This window comes from Hippocampus comes, unplaced genomic scaffold, assembly GCF_001891065.2.
Source record: "Hippocampus comes isolate QL1 unplaced genomic scaffold, H_comes_QL1_v1.1 scaffold41, whole genome shotgun sequence".
NCBI lineage: Eukaryota > Metazoa > Chordata > Actinopteri > Syngnathiformes > Syngnathidae > Hippocampus > Hippocampus comes.
In genome coordinates, this window is record NW_017805153.1 from 3,361,655 (window position 1) to 3,376,845 (window position 15,191).

The window sequence follows — 15,191 nt, forward strand, 5'->3', positions numbered from 1 at the left end:
TGGTTCGGGTATGAGTCACTCCTTTCATTTGCATCAGTTGTTAACCGCCGCAATTGCGAGTCACCAAGCCCCGACACACACCGAGTGTGGCCAAAAGAGGCTGAAATTGAGCATTGCAAAGAAATTACAGTTGGCAACTTTTCTTCGGATTTCTAAATGTGTTGCTGGACCATTTGTGTTTCATCAGGTGCTAGCCGTTTTTCTCAAATTGGGAGCACTGGTGCCATCCATTTTTGACCATTTTGACTAATTTTTGAAGGCCTACAGAAAATGTTTCTAGCTACATAAGCATGGAACCTACCAAAAGAAAGCTTTAACCCTCTTCTTTCATTCGAAAAAAAGTACATTTCTACCTTTTACCATTCTTTAGTAAACAGCAGTTTAAGTTTCTTGAAAGTACTCGTTTCCAAGAATAAAATCTGAGAAAAAGAGCTTTTCTGTGAAAGGATGCATTTCAAGCAGAGCTTTCACTTTGATGCTATTTTTTTGTTTTGTATTTATGATAAAGAAAATATCAAAAGCAGTGGTTCTTAACCTTGTTAGAGGTACCGAACCCAACCAGTTCACATGCACATCCACCGAACCTTTAGTGAAAAATAAAAATATGATTCAAGAAGTGTTCCTTCAGTTTTGCCGGTGCGAGATTAGAGTTGCTCATTTTGGCATGACAAATCATGCAGATCACGTTCTGTGATGCATGTGAATCCAGGTTGTTCATATTGGTCCGACCACTTTCTTTTTTTGCTCAACATAGAATGTGTTAAAACATTAAAAAAAAAATCACACAACGTACTATCACGACAGTCACACATTGACCACTGAGCGAACTAAATTTCCCGCAGCACTGATTGGACAAGCAATGTAATGTGATCATCTGCAGCCAGCGATGGCCAAGCAGACGTACCATAACTAAATGACATGTTGAGTCGGGTGTGTCTTAACCTCCATGGCAGAGGCTCCGTCGAACCTCTTCAGTTTTCATGAATATTGATCTGTGTGCGTGTGTGTGCGTGTGTGTGCGTGTGTGTGCGCGCCTGCATGCGTGTGCAGGTATCTTCGTCACCTTTTTCTTTTTTGTTTTGTTTGTTTGTTTTTTAAAGCTCTGTTGTAGAGTTAGCTACCGGTATTTTCGCAACACCACACTGCTTCCGCACGACACCTCGCGACGCACCACACCACACACCCACTCACACTGTGTGCGGCCAAGATCTCCTGCCATCTAGAGGTGATTCATCATACTTAAATCATTCCCACAGCCTCAATACTGACCGAGGAGGTGCGCGAAGTCCTTTATTAATATTAAAAAATAACACACAAAAAAACCCCCCACACAAGACGTAGTTATATGTTATGGCACTAAATGATTGGGTTTTTGCAAATGTATTTTTAAAGTTTGGCATTAATTGAGTTATGTGGTTTTAGCATTGCAACATTGATGCTATTTAGTCTTTGTCACGTCGCGAGGTGGTGGAGGACCCCAAAAAGCAGGCAAGAGGGAGGAGCAGGGTGTACTTGACAAATTGTATTAAAACATAGAGAAAACTAAATCCAAAACAAACAAAGTCCAAAGTATCAAACAAAAATCATGACTGAAGCTAAAACATAACAGTGACCGAAACATGACTGAAACGAACCTGACAGAAGCAAACAATGGCCTGACAATGAGTGGTCGGGCGGGAATCCTTTTATACAACCAATTACATAACGTCCAACAGGTGTGCAGCTGCAGGGGGAGCCCTACAGTGCCACCTGTTGGTCCCAAACCGAAACATGACAGTCTTAGCATGAAACTCTGCTTATTCTAAAGTGAGTTGAGTGATTTGGGTTGAATTCACAAATCTAGACATTTCGCTTTACACATATTTTAAAAATCATGTTAGAAGAACTGTCCAAATTTAACAGATTATCAGCGTATGTATGTCATGAAGAAAGAAAGGCATAGGGGGAGATAAACACAAAAAAAAACCCAAAACAGATAGATGATTATTTTTCAAAAGCAATAAAATGAAGAAACTATATGTTCAGTGAACAAAGCTAAAATCTGAAAAAAATAAGCCCTCACTGAAACGTAACAAGGCCAGCGCAATTGTCAATGTGGGCAGAGGTGGAGTGACCACCAGAATGAACACCACTGACTTTCAAAGATGAAACCCAAGATGAGAAACGATGATGAGCAATGGTGCAAATCTTACATCCTCTCTCCCCCCCCCCACCCCCTTTCTTTTTTTTTTTGCTATGTCTCTTGGAGTTTCACTTCAATTGCTTCCTGCCCGGAGGCCGATTTTTTCAGCCTGTGTTGTTGCAGTGCACGAAGCAGAGGGATGTGTATGGAAGGGCAAAGACATATGCTCCATGGTGATATGCATCTCATCGCTTGTTTGTGTATACAGTACAAATACACTACCGGTACCTATATGGAAGCATGCACACGCGCATGACAGCCGCAAATAGGGCATGGAATGATGATCAGAAGATAGCAAATGGATTTCCTCAAATAGGCTCTGTCACCTTCTGCTCTCCATTTGAAACAAATGAGAGGAGATACGGCATTGTTACAGAGAAGGGCCTGTCGACATGAGAAGAACAAGAACTCCCCCCAGCTCACTGATGAGGAAAACAGCTCAGGAGCACAACCTGACAACATAAAGTGACTTCCTCTCAATCATTTGCACTCAGCAGTGAAAACAGCTCCCTTTGGGAATTTAGTGGGTTTCTTTCACTTTCACCTGAAAGAGCCACCCCTTTCATATCAGATTAAGAAGCTCCATTGAGCTCTCACTTCTTTCAAACTTCACTTTCTGTGTGCTTAAATTCACCTTCCAGGTTTTTTTTTTCTTTTGGCCGCTTTTCTTTCCCCGTTGTGTTCTATTTGGCCACCGTGATTTCTCAGTGCCCACTAAAAGACAGCCATTCACGCAGACACCAGCTTTGGGAAGGCTGATGCCACACTCCAAGCATCAATAGCTTCTCTGTGTCTTTTCAGAAAGGGCTCCTCTCTCCTTGAATGGTGCTAGAGCCCATTAAGCTCCCGTTTTCTTTCCGCTATAAGACCACAATAGTCCGTTTGAGCACAAGCATACTACAGCCACATATAAGGTGTTATCGTGAAATTGGGTGCTTGAGTTGATTCTGTATTCTGTGTGGTCATATCAAACACCCTCTTGGCAAGAAGAAGGTAGTCTATTTGTAGTGCTATGAAATTAAAAGGATATAATACATGGTGTCACCTGTTGCTTCAAGAATATAAGGATGGTATGGGTGTTAGAACAAACTCAGAGGGAACATCACATGCATTTGTGTTGCTGACTTTGCCGTCCGGTTGCCACAACGAGATTCCCAGCAATCCGCTGAAGTCTGCTTCATTATTCACAGGGCTGACCATCATCTGAATTAAAGATACATGCTTTGACTGCTCGCTGTTAGACAGGACCAAATGTCCTTTCAGGCGTACATGAGCACACTTCTAAATTAAGATCTGTCTCTGAGATTAAACACGTTTGCAAATGTGTGCGTCTCTAGGGGATGGTGAATGAGCGAGCGAGCGAGTGAGCAAGTGAGTGAGTGAGTGAGTGAGTGAGTGAGTGAGTGAATGAGTGAGTGAGTGAGTGAGTGAGTGAGCGAGTGAGCGAGTGAGTGAAAAATAAAGACAGTGGCTACAGTCAGCTGTGTGGGTTGCCAGAGCCCGGGTGAGTCAACTATTTCTGACAGATGTTTGCAGATACCCATATAACATGAGTTTCGAGTCAGTTATATGAGGTTATTTTTATGACGCATTATTTTTATTAATCCGCTCAACTCGCTTCAGATCAGACAAGATGACTCACGGATTTTAATCATTTTACTTAGCGTAGGAAAATAAACTAGGTTCCCGTCAGTGAAAAAACAAACAAAAAAAAAAACTATGTCAAGCGAGTTGCACATGTTACAGACTTATGGTGGGAAACGTTTTTAGATTATTTTAATGTCACAATAACCTGGAGTTTGAACAGGGTGTGAAGAATTCCACTGTTTCCCACACAATATCCAAGGGAGGGGTGCAAAGCAAAACATTTGCGTTCTAAAATTGTACGTGCTCCCATTCTCTCCTTTTGAAGGTCTTTTGGGGACAGGAATTTTGGTGAACTGGTGCCAAGCAGCCTCTGAATGCTGGAGATGGTTAACCAGGGATATGGTGAGATTATTGTAACAAAGACGCAATCTCCATTTGCTCCCGAATGATCCTCTTTGAAGTGCCTGTTGGAACATGCTGGCTGACCATGGCATCTGCTGGCTGGATTGATTGGTTTAGTCCTTTTTGCAGGAAACTAATTCTCATTCATGATGGTCAAATGTGTGCATGGATGTTATCGTCCGCAGTACACACATTTGTTTTCCGTAAACGACAGTGAAGCAGCAGCCCGATCAATAAGATGTTAACAATTTTGCATTGGTGTTGGATGAGTTGACATACCTTGCGCCCCGACAAGACCCCATAATCAAGGCAAATGACTCTCTGACGTGATATGTTTGTGGAGTGTACCTCACTCTGATATCCTGCCCATTAGGACACATGTACTGTCGGATCATGTTGTGATGTGAGTGGAACTGATCGAGTGTACACAGCATGTGTAACACGCACGCAGAGATACAGTAGAGATTATTATTCCTAAAGGGATAATATGAAGTATGGAATATTCCATAGCTCTTATGATGGATTTCCTGGGGGTAATAGAGTCAATGAAATAATCAAGTTCCCTCAAATTGGGTTAGGTTATGTCACAACAGGAGGATGATGAGTGTAAAATCTAAGGAATTATGACATCCAACAAGGGAAAGTAAAATGTAAACAATTGCATTGCACGAATTTGTGGTATCATACATGCTTGAATGTTGGGATTTCTCTCTGCCTTGATTTTCCAAACCAATAAATCATCTATGGGTCAATGAATGATACTATTTTCATTTGGCTAGATGGAATGGTTTTGTGGGGCCTGGTGTCTATTCAACCAAACCTTTTCTTTCAACGCTGAAAAAAATGATTCTTTTAAAGAGAAGATGTGCCAGTTTTTACACCTAGTGCACATGAACATGTCTACAAAAACAGAGCTCTATAAAATGATGTATTTTCAGGAGCCTGTGCAAAAAAATGCAATTAAATGCGATGTAATTGTGAATTTGATTTTGGATTCTCACAATGACATATTAACATATTGTCCCCACATAAATATCTTATCTAAACAAGGACATGTTTGGATAAAAGAACTAATGCAGACTCCCATCCATCCATTTTCTGTTCCGCCTATCCTCACAAGGGTCGTGGGGAGGGGGTCTATGTATGCCCCACCTGCTGCTTGGGCAGCAAGTGGGGCACACATAGACGAACAACCATTCGCACTCGCAATCACAGCTAGGGACAATTTAGAGTGTTCGACTGACCTGCCAAGCATGTTTTTGGAATGTGGGAGGAAGCCGGCGTACCCGGAGAAAACCCACGCAGGCACGGGGAGAACATGCAAACAACACACAGGAAGGCTGGAGCCGGAAACGAACCCTGCACCTCCCCACTGTGAGGTTAGCGCGTTGTCCTCACAGCGCAGAGGTATCGGGCTCAATTCCAGCTCCGGCCTCAATGTGTGGAGTTTGCATGTTCTCCCCGGGCCTGCGTGGGTTTTCTCCGGGTACTCGGGTTTCCTCCCACATTAAAAAAAAATATGCATGGCAGGTTAAAGGGACACTCCAAATTGTCCCTAGTTGTGAGTGTGAACGCGAATGGTTGTTTGTGTATGTGTGCCCTGTGACTGGCTGGCAACCAGTTCAGGGTGTACCCGGCCGACTGACCGAAGGCAGCTGAGATAGATTGGCTCCAGCATGTCCATGACCCTTGTCAGGATAGGCACATTAGAAAATGGACGGATGGATTGATGGACTATTTGCTGCTCTCAATGAATTCTCTTCATTCATCAAGGTGATATGAATAGAATTTGTGCATTTTAGTATATGCTGTGGGCTGCTAAAAAAATGGAAGACAGCCTGTAATTTGGGCACCCATAATTTAACCTGTTTGTACAAAACTGCAGCCTGTAAAAATAACTGATTGATTTTAGCTTCCAAGGAGTAGTCAAGTAATTGGAGGATTTGAGGGAAGCTCTTTATGTCTGTAATTTAATTATAACGAGCAAAAAATGTGACTAACAGCAGTACTTCAATTGGAATAAAGTTCTGATGAACTCCCAAAGCCCTGACACTCATCAAAGCTGTTTTTACGTCTACATTTTCATTACCAAATCTGCTTCTGGAAATGTAACTAATTATCACAGAACTCATAATTATATCATTATTGTGCTGTCTTTTCAACAGTATGTGTGTGTGTGTGTGTGTGTGTGTGTGTGTGTGCGTGCGTGCGTGCGTGCGTGCGTGCGTGCGTGCGTGCGTGCGTGCGTGCGTGCGTGCGCGCGCGCGTGTGTGTGTGTGTGTGTGTGTGTGTAAGAGAGAGAGAGAAAGAGAAAGAGACTTTATTGATTCCATATTAGATGAAAGTAAGAGTAGTGCACTGACAAAATGTAACTCACTCTAAAACAGTGGTTCTTTACCTGGGTTCGATCGGTCTCATGGGTTCGACTTAGCCTCTGCCATGCAGGCTAAGACACACCCGACTCAAGATGTCAATTAGTTCTGACAAGCCCGCTTGGCCATCACTGACTACAGATGATTACATTACTTTGTTTGTCCAATCGGTGCTGTGGGAAATTTGCTTAGTTGTCAATGTGTGACTGTCGTGATAGTATGTCATACAATTAAAAAAAGAAAAGAAAAAAGTATACTTTTCTCTTAAAATTTTATTGACTTTTTTCAGTTTTTAACAAATGCCTTTTTATATATCTTGAATTTGTAAAAAGTCATATTTTTGTTTTTCACTAATGAAAGGTTCGGTGAATGTGCATTTTAACAGGTTGGGTTCGGTACCTTTAATTAAGAAGGTTAAGAACCACTGCTCTGAAACGACTCTCCATCCCTTTTCCATTGCATTCATCATGGTGACAGTCACAGCCAATTGCAGAGCTGACACATGGAGGCAGAGAAATGATAATAATGACTGTCCTGTAATTTTCATGCAAAGGGGAAATTATATCTACATTCTGGGGAGATGTGCAGGGCTGGATGCTCGCTATTTTGTCCGTCGTGGGACTAGAATTAGTATGTGTATGTCCATTCATTTCGATACCTCTTAGAGCTGTCAGTGATCTGAGGCGTATCCCAGATGACTTCTGGAGAGAGAGGGGTGCCTTAACCGACAAAAACGATCCACTTTCAGCTATTTACTACATTTTTGAATACTACAGTCATAATTTAACATTTTAAATGTATCATCGTTCCATATTACAGAGAAGTACATACATTTTTGGTAACAAAATGTTTGCAATTTCTCAATGTTGAAGACAATTTGCAATTTTGTATTTTAATAAAGAATCATGCAGTCGATGCACATTATTTGCTTTTGCAGGCCACCTAAAATGATGTGGGGAAAGGATCTCGCCCCCAACCATTGAGTTTGACACCTGGGTTGTAAATTCTTTCAAACTCTTGTCTATGTGCTCCAATGCAAAAAAATAAATAATAAAAAAAATACAGGCACGTGACCAAAGAGATAAATTATTTCATATAAGACATCAATGTAAAGTATGACAACTCAACAGCCCCCCACATTGAGTACTAAAAATGAGTGATGGAAAGAGAGAAACGAGCGCAGAGTGTCCGTCCAGTCGTGACCTTTCAAGCTCGGGGCTGTCAGGTGCGGGGGGGAGTGGGCGGAGCTTCAGCGCTCGCCGTCTCGTGTGTGCGGACTGCCAGCTTCTGTGACAACAAATGGTCGCGGCAAGCGAAGAGTGTCGTCCGGCTGAGAGCGCTTCTCCTTCTCCTTCTTCAACGTCCACACCCTCCGAACATTGCCGGCAGCAGAATGGAAGAACCCTGCTGACAGCATCACGGAGAGACCCACGCTGAGACCGAGCATGGCCGTGGACGGTAGGTGCGCTTTGTCTTGACGTAACCGGGTCAGCGGCACTTTTTCTTCTTTCACACGGATGGCAGGGATGCCGTTTTGACGCTAGAAGAAAAGGGAAAGCGGGTTGGCTTTTCCTAAAATTCGTGGGAGTCTCATATATTTGCCTATAATAGTGCATCATTTGACAGCACTTTTTTTTCTTGAAAATATTCACTCGAAAGTGTGTAGCATCATCACTTAATCAAAAAACACGTTTCCCAATGTTTTTTTTTTTTAATGTATGAACTTTGTTGTTTTTACATCATTTTCGTGAAGTAGGCCTTTTGTCAGCATTATCAGAATAAAGTATCACCAGAATTCTAAACCTCCCTCACCTGAATGGGTGGCAACCAGTATTCGAGGGATGCAGTAATGAGCTGGCTTTTATTTGCTCTCCATTCTTTTGTTTGGCTATAAATAGAGATCAAACAGTGTAAACACGTGTGCTATTCTGTATGAATGAGCTCATAGCAGAGAGGGCTTTCTTTCGTGTTCATATTTTTCATCGTATGAAGTTAAATGTGAAGCATGAACTTGAATTCACTCGAAATTGAGAAAAAACAGTGTGCAGTTTTTTTTTCTTTCTACTGAATATTTCAGAAAGCAAGTCACTGATGGTGCTGTGTTACATTCGCCTGATTGGGGTCCAAGCAGTGTGGGCTCAGTTCCTTCACGGTGTGATGGTGAACATGAGAGAGAGAGAGAGAGAGAGAGAGAGAGAGAGAGAGAGAGAGAGAGAGAGAGAGAGAGAGAGAGTTTGTGTGTCCTATAGAGGCAGACATGCATTCAGTGTGTGCCCTATGACTGACTGGTGACCAGTCCAGATTATAGTCTGCCTCCATCCCCAAATAGGCTCCATCTTTCCACGACCCTGAACAGGATGAGCTGTATATGCAATGGATGAATAGATATTTCAGAAAGCATTGACGTGGGCTCCTAAATTAAGCCACGCGATGTACTCTTTTAGTACTAAGATGTCCTCCCACCAGCTAACCCAAACAAAGAAATTTTAGCAATTTTACCTGCAAAATAACAGGTTCAAATTCATTTTAATATGACACTTTCTTGCAGTAAGGACAATTGAATGGAAAACCCTGGATCAATTGAAAATTGGTAGACCTTTCCGAACACTGCTCATGCATTGTTAGCACTAATGCGAGTCAATACCATTGTCGAAACCAGTCCTTTGCGTGCCTTTTTATTAAGCCAAGGCACAGATTCTAAATTCCACAGCGCACTACCAAACAAAATGAAATAATGATGATCTGGTGCCAGTAGAAGAGCGTTTAATTGTTCTGCCTGTCACAGTCCATCACGCAGCGATGCACCCATACTTCGTAGCTTCATCTGAACACAAATGGCAACACTTTTAGCCGAGGAATTCGTAGGAACTAGTCTTGTATTTCTTTTTACTGAGTTCATTCGGTGGTGAACACACAGGTTTCGTGGAATCCCTATTCCTATTGGTTTACATCTACCAGACTCTACATTCTTCTTCCTCTCCGAGTTGCTCTCTTTATTCTACTCTTTTCATGTAGTGTCCCATACTGTTGAGAAGGAAAAAGAACATACCTGAAATACCTTGTGTACTTCAAGAGCCACTTGGACCATCTCCCACAGAAAACAAACAAACAACAACAAAAACAAACAAACACCAGGAGCCACAAAACCCTTTTGACATCTGAGGTGAGGGAAAGGCTGCAGCTGTCGTTTTTTTTTTTTTTTAACCTTGACTTGCATGGTTAGAAGCTCTCTTGTTTTAATGAACTCAGTACAGCGGTTGTCAAGGTTTATTTCTGCATTTGACAAAAACTCAGGAAAAAAAAGATGTTTGGTTGAGGCATACTTTAAAATAAAGTAGTCAATGTCTATTTGAGTGCTCATATTATTAACAAAGTTAATTATCCACCTGCAGAGAAGCAAAAATGTGAAACCAAAACTGCCGTCTCCTTCTGTTTTACATGATTCTATTCCATGCCAGCTTTCCGTCTGGCTAAAAAAAAATGCTTTTCTACTCACAGTAACAGTGAATACTGTAAATTTGCAAAATAACAGCCAACTCAAAGACTGATTTTACCTGGTTACTGTGACTTTTGCTCCTGAACGTGAGCGCAGAGCGTCGGCACGTCAGGGCCGTGAGACACCACCTTCACCCTCACACAAACACAAAACGTGAGGTGTGAGTGAGTGTTTAATACTGCATAGTTCCGATAGCATGTCACATTAAATGTTCTCTTTTCTTCAGAAACCTTTGCTTGATTTATTCATATTTTCCCTGCTGTAGGTCAATTGCTCAGTAAATTTGGGCACCTGGTCACGGCGGTGGTCACATATATTTTGAGTAACAGCGGAAAAAAAAGTTGTATTTTTATATCACAAGATCACCAAAATCTTCAAATTTCGAATCAGATTTGAAAAATGTGACAGAACGCATTTAAATTGAATACTCTTTGCTTGTTTTGCATTGACACGCAAAGCCATAGCAAAAGGATGAAAGTGATCATTTCAAATGTGGGTGCACAGTCTCCAGCCTACGTCGCTTCGGTCCCCAAGCCAAGTTTTCACATTTTTTATTTTTGTTTTTAGTGTCTGTTTGTTTGTTTATTGAACATATAAACATATACAGTAATAAATTGACAGAAAGTAAGGTAAGTAAAATAGTAAAAAGGAAAGAGAAATCAGTCATTTAGCACAATTATTATGTTCATTACCACAGTAACTCAAATGAAAATTACATTTCGGAACTGTAAGTGGAGATGAGGAGCATAAAACACTACAGTATATGTTGTAAATCCTTTACCTTCAGTTTCTCTCCCAAGGAGAATGTTTTTTGTTTACATTAGGCTCACGAAGAACCCATTACAATTCGGATTGGAATGAAATCGTCTTGTTCAGTGAGTGACATGCGGTGAGATTCATGACTGCTGGGTGAGGCACTGTCTCCTCTGGAGTTGGATATAAAAATACCAGTCCAGAAGAGAAGATTAGCCTTGATTTCAATTCTGACCCTAAGTGTTTTCAAAGCTTTTAATTCTGCTTCACTCAATTCCACACTGTTTAATAATGTGATAGCAAGAAAAAAACAAAAGCATCTTAACTATAAGTTCATTGCTGTTGCCCTTTTTTTTTTTTTTTAAATTAAAAAGCATTTGGTCTTACCTTCATCTCTACTATTATGGAAGTCTTAATTATAAAAATACCCATGTATCATAACTGCATGCCTGATGTTTCTGACAAAGCAATCCATGTCAAAATCAGTCAAGAATTCAACTAGTTACAGTGCGATTAATTTACTGGAGCCAAACACAGTTACCGCAAGTGCAAGGAAGAGATCACCGGCGACCTCCGGTTCAGAATGATGGCTAGGTCTGGATGTCCTCGACCCGCCGAAGCTTCCTGTAGTGGCTATGCAGTATATCTCTCTCTGAAAAGAGCACCGCGCTTCTTCTACGCATTGCGCCAATGGAGCACGGCCCCTTCTTGACTCCACCATGCATTTTCAGTCGCTTTTCTGGCAAGTCAGAAAGAGTGAATTCTGTAGGTCCCTCACGTTCATTAGACATATTGGACAGACTATTGAATGTCATCATGTGGAGTACATGTGTGATAAAACGCATATATTGGTGATATGAGGAACCGCAGCAATGCCTATAACTGCCTGCGACAATGAATGTGCGCATTCTTGTTGGAGGCACTGAAGGTGCTGCTCCTCTGTTTCCTTCTCGCCCGTGTATGTGAACAGGAAATAAGCACCCGATCTATTAATTTTAATGAGCAAATAATTGGCATTATTGGATTGAAAAAGAAAATCAACCGAAAGCACTGAACAGACATAAAATGGAAAATAATTTAACAATTGTTTGTTTGTTTGTTTTACTCTACACATGCACGGCCCTGGTATTGATCGCAACTTACCAATTTGACACTCTTGACCAACCTCATCGTGGTGGCCATTTCTGCATTGATTTTAGAGGTATCTTGTTTTCAGCCTTGGTGGAGGCATGGAACGTGCTTCCTGGGTGCTCTTATTTATCAATTTGTTGTCATGCTTGTGCTAGGCTAGCTAGCTGGTGTTTGCTACAGGCGAGTGAGGCCGAATTAAAGCCTCCCTCTGTGCATGATATTTTTACAGTGTCTTTCTTGTCAACTGAAGGTTCATTAGTACTACAGATGGCGCACACACACATTCAAGTCTGCTCGCTTAGTCAAACACGGGGCTAGTTTTTAATTAATCCGTAGTTTACTTATGCATCATTGATTGAGTGCCCTGGGTACTCCTGAAACCCTTTTACAGTGTGTTGTTCTATTTAAAGATGAAAGGGGGGGGTTGTCCAAAAAGATTGAAGAAGTTTATTTACAAGTTGCTGACTAGAATCCGTTTAGATTCGTGTGTAGTCTCTTTAGTTGATGCATTGAATAACAGCATTGGTTACAGTTTTGCCCCAATTTGTTTATGAAAAACTTGATGTCTTCATTTTCTGATACACAAGAGATGTTTTGCACACAGTTTTCTCTTTTCTTAAGCGTTGCAGGGATTTTCCGACCCAGGTTTTAAGATGCTGCTACCGATCATCCCTGAGTGTGAGCTACCGATACCGATGCCGATCAAGTGGATTTGGTGTAAAATTTTCAATTTTACAGTCACAACTACTGATTTTTCTTAAATAATCGATTCGTCAGTTTTTGTTTTTTTTTTAAATTGATTCATCGGGTTAAAAAAAAAACATTATCAAATTTCTATCCTGCTTTTATTCAAAAACAAGACGTTGCTTCAAATAGACATTGCAGAAAATGCACAAATGATGATTCAGTTACCATAGTGATCTGTAACATGTCAGAAAAAAGCGGGAAATGTTCTCATTCCCAAGTAAAAGCAGCTGTTTGCAAAGGTCTGATACGGATTATACCCAAAAATAACCATGACTCACGTCTTTACATAGAGCCTTGTATTCCAATTAGAATTAAACGAAATTACCGAAGGCAATGAAATTTCAGTTGGGTTTAAATGGGTGTTATGTTCCTGTTGCCAAACCTGCTAGAGTATGAAATGGATAATTAATAATTAATTTCATTAAGTAGAATAAAAGTTTTTGAAGGAAGATAACAGTGCTTCAAGTAACTAACTTCGAGTTAGGTTTCCAAGTGAACACTGGATCACACCAGCGTAACCTTGAAGAAGAAGAAGAAATCTGTCGTGCCGTCATATCATGGGTGTTCTGCTACACTGTAAATATGTGAAGAGTTAAATATGAGATTGACTATTGAGATTACTGCAACAATCAAACTTGAATGTCAACAAATCCAGGCAGCAACCGCCACCCATTCTCAAACTCTTTGCGGCCATTGAAGGTTTGAGACGAGCGAAACGAAGCGAGATGTGATTCCTAATGGTTGCCTTCTGCCGGTGGTGACGCTTGTTCCAAGAGAAGGCAAAGCCTATGCATGTGGATTGCAAATAAGCCACAGCCTGCTCATTTCTCGAGGACTTTTTACAAGACTGACTTTTTTGTCCAGACCAAAACTTATGCTATCAGTACAGAGCATACATCCTTGTTTGTTTGTTTTTCCTTTTGTTTTTGTGACGCCAATGAAAAGACCGCAGCAACACTGCACAGGCGTGTCATATGATTTAGCCACTCGATTTCCAGAGTGCTTTGCGAGATGCAACACATTTCATTCATAAAGTTATTTTGTGCTTGTTACCAGGAGCTGAAGGTGTGTCATATTTAAACACTAACATCTCTCACTTTTTTTTTTTTTTTTTTTTTTAATTGTCTGTCTCTTAGCAGAACAACTCTATACATAGGGTGATCCGCCGGCCTTCACAGGCTTTGATTATCACCGCTCATGCACTTTTTCACAAATATCGACCAATAATTATCGGCCACCGATCGATCAGAGCACCCCGAATGCATTGATTTCTTTTTGTGAGAAGGATGCACTTTCTTTGTTTGGTGGGGCTGATACAACATACAGCAAAGTGATGAATTTACAGTTGACATGTGCTTTACTTCTAAATTAATGAGAGACATTACTGCCTGCTGGACATCCAGTCTTTTTATGGTTGATTCATAGCCACACACCAGAGATGCTGTAATTCATCATGCCTTTTTTTTGCTCAGGAAAACTGGCATGCAGTGCCACAACAGTATGTACAATGCCGCCAGACACATTGTGGTCAATGCCAAGTCTGTGCACTGTACTGGATCTTTTGTTTCAGAGGAGAGCTCCAACCCTCATTTCCAGCGGGATTATACATTTGTGAATGTGTCGTTGTGAACGTGTATTCACTCACAATATGTGCCCGTGGCAAAGCTCTGCATGCAGGCTTTCCAAGACCTCCACTATTCCTTACAATGCATGTTGTCTTGCTTCCATCCATATGCGCAAGACATATGTATCACATGCACACATATACAGTACATCAGCCTGAACAGCATGGAACCAAGCACCGAGCTGCATCGAAGCACAAAAGCAAACCATCTACAGTATTTATCTCCAGTTCCGCTGCCCCCGGCCAACCTAGCTTCACTGTCAATGAGACGAAAACACACGCTGTGTAAAAGTTTACATTATTTCGTCACACCTGCTGATTTAATGCACTGCAGTTCGTGATACTACAATTTTGGTATTTTGAACTTTGTCAGCCATGGCGTATGGCGGTACATGGTTGTGGGTCATTGTTGGCCATTTGTAGGACTTTTTTTTTCAACATTATGTCTGATAGATGACATTTTTTACCTTCAGGAACTTGTATCGGCAGTGCTCAAGCGCGTAAAAAAATATCATTAGTGTTTTGGTGTTGTTTTTTTTTCTTTTTTCCCCAGACATAGTTGTTTTTTTTTCTTTTTTTCCCCAGACATAGCTTATGAGTGTGGTACGCCCTGTTCGTGACATAAACCAAGATATTGCAAAATGTTTATATTCAATACTCCTATTAATGTTAATCGTGTTTTTTCTTTGAATAAGAATGAAGCAAAAATTATACAAGAGAGGAAGTATTTTTTGTTATACATGACATTTACACCCAATCTAACCAAAACCACAAATAATAATAGACTTTTGCACAAAAAGGTATATATATATATATATATATATATATAGAGAGAGAGAGAGAGAGAGAGAGAGAGAGAGAGAGAGAGAGAGAGAGAGAGAGAGAGAGAGAGGGGGG

The 15,191-nt window shown here is 41.0% G+C and overlaps 1 protein-coding gene across 1 annotated transcript in view; it reads left to right on the forward strand.

The window, feature by feature from the left end:
• Window positions 1-7,763: 7,763 nt before the first annotated feature.
• Window positions 7,764-15,191, forward strand: part of samd10b (sterile alpha motif domain containing 10b) — a 51,268-nt gene continuing 43,840 nt past the window's right edge. Inside the window, exon 1 of the mRNA XM_019868432.1 lies at window positions 7,764-8,001. Within this exon, the coding sequence (XP_019723991.1) occupies window positions 7,989-8,001 (13 nt within the window). The 5' untranslated portion in view covers window positions 7,764-7,988. The remainder of the gene's footprint in view (window positions 8,002-15,191) is intronic.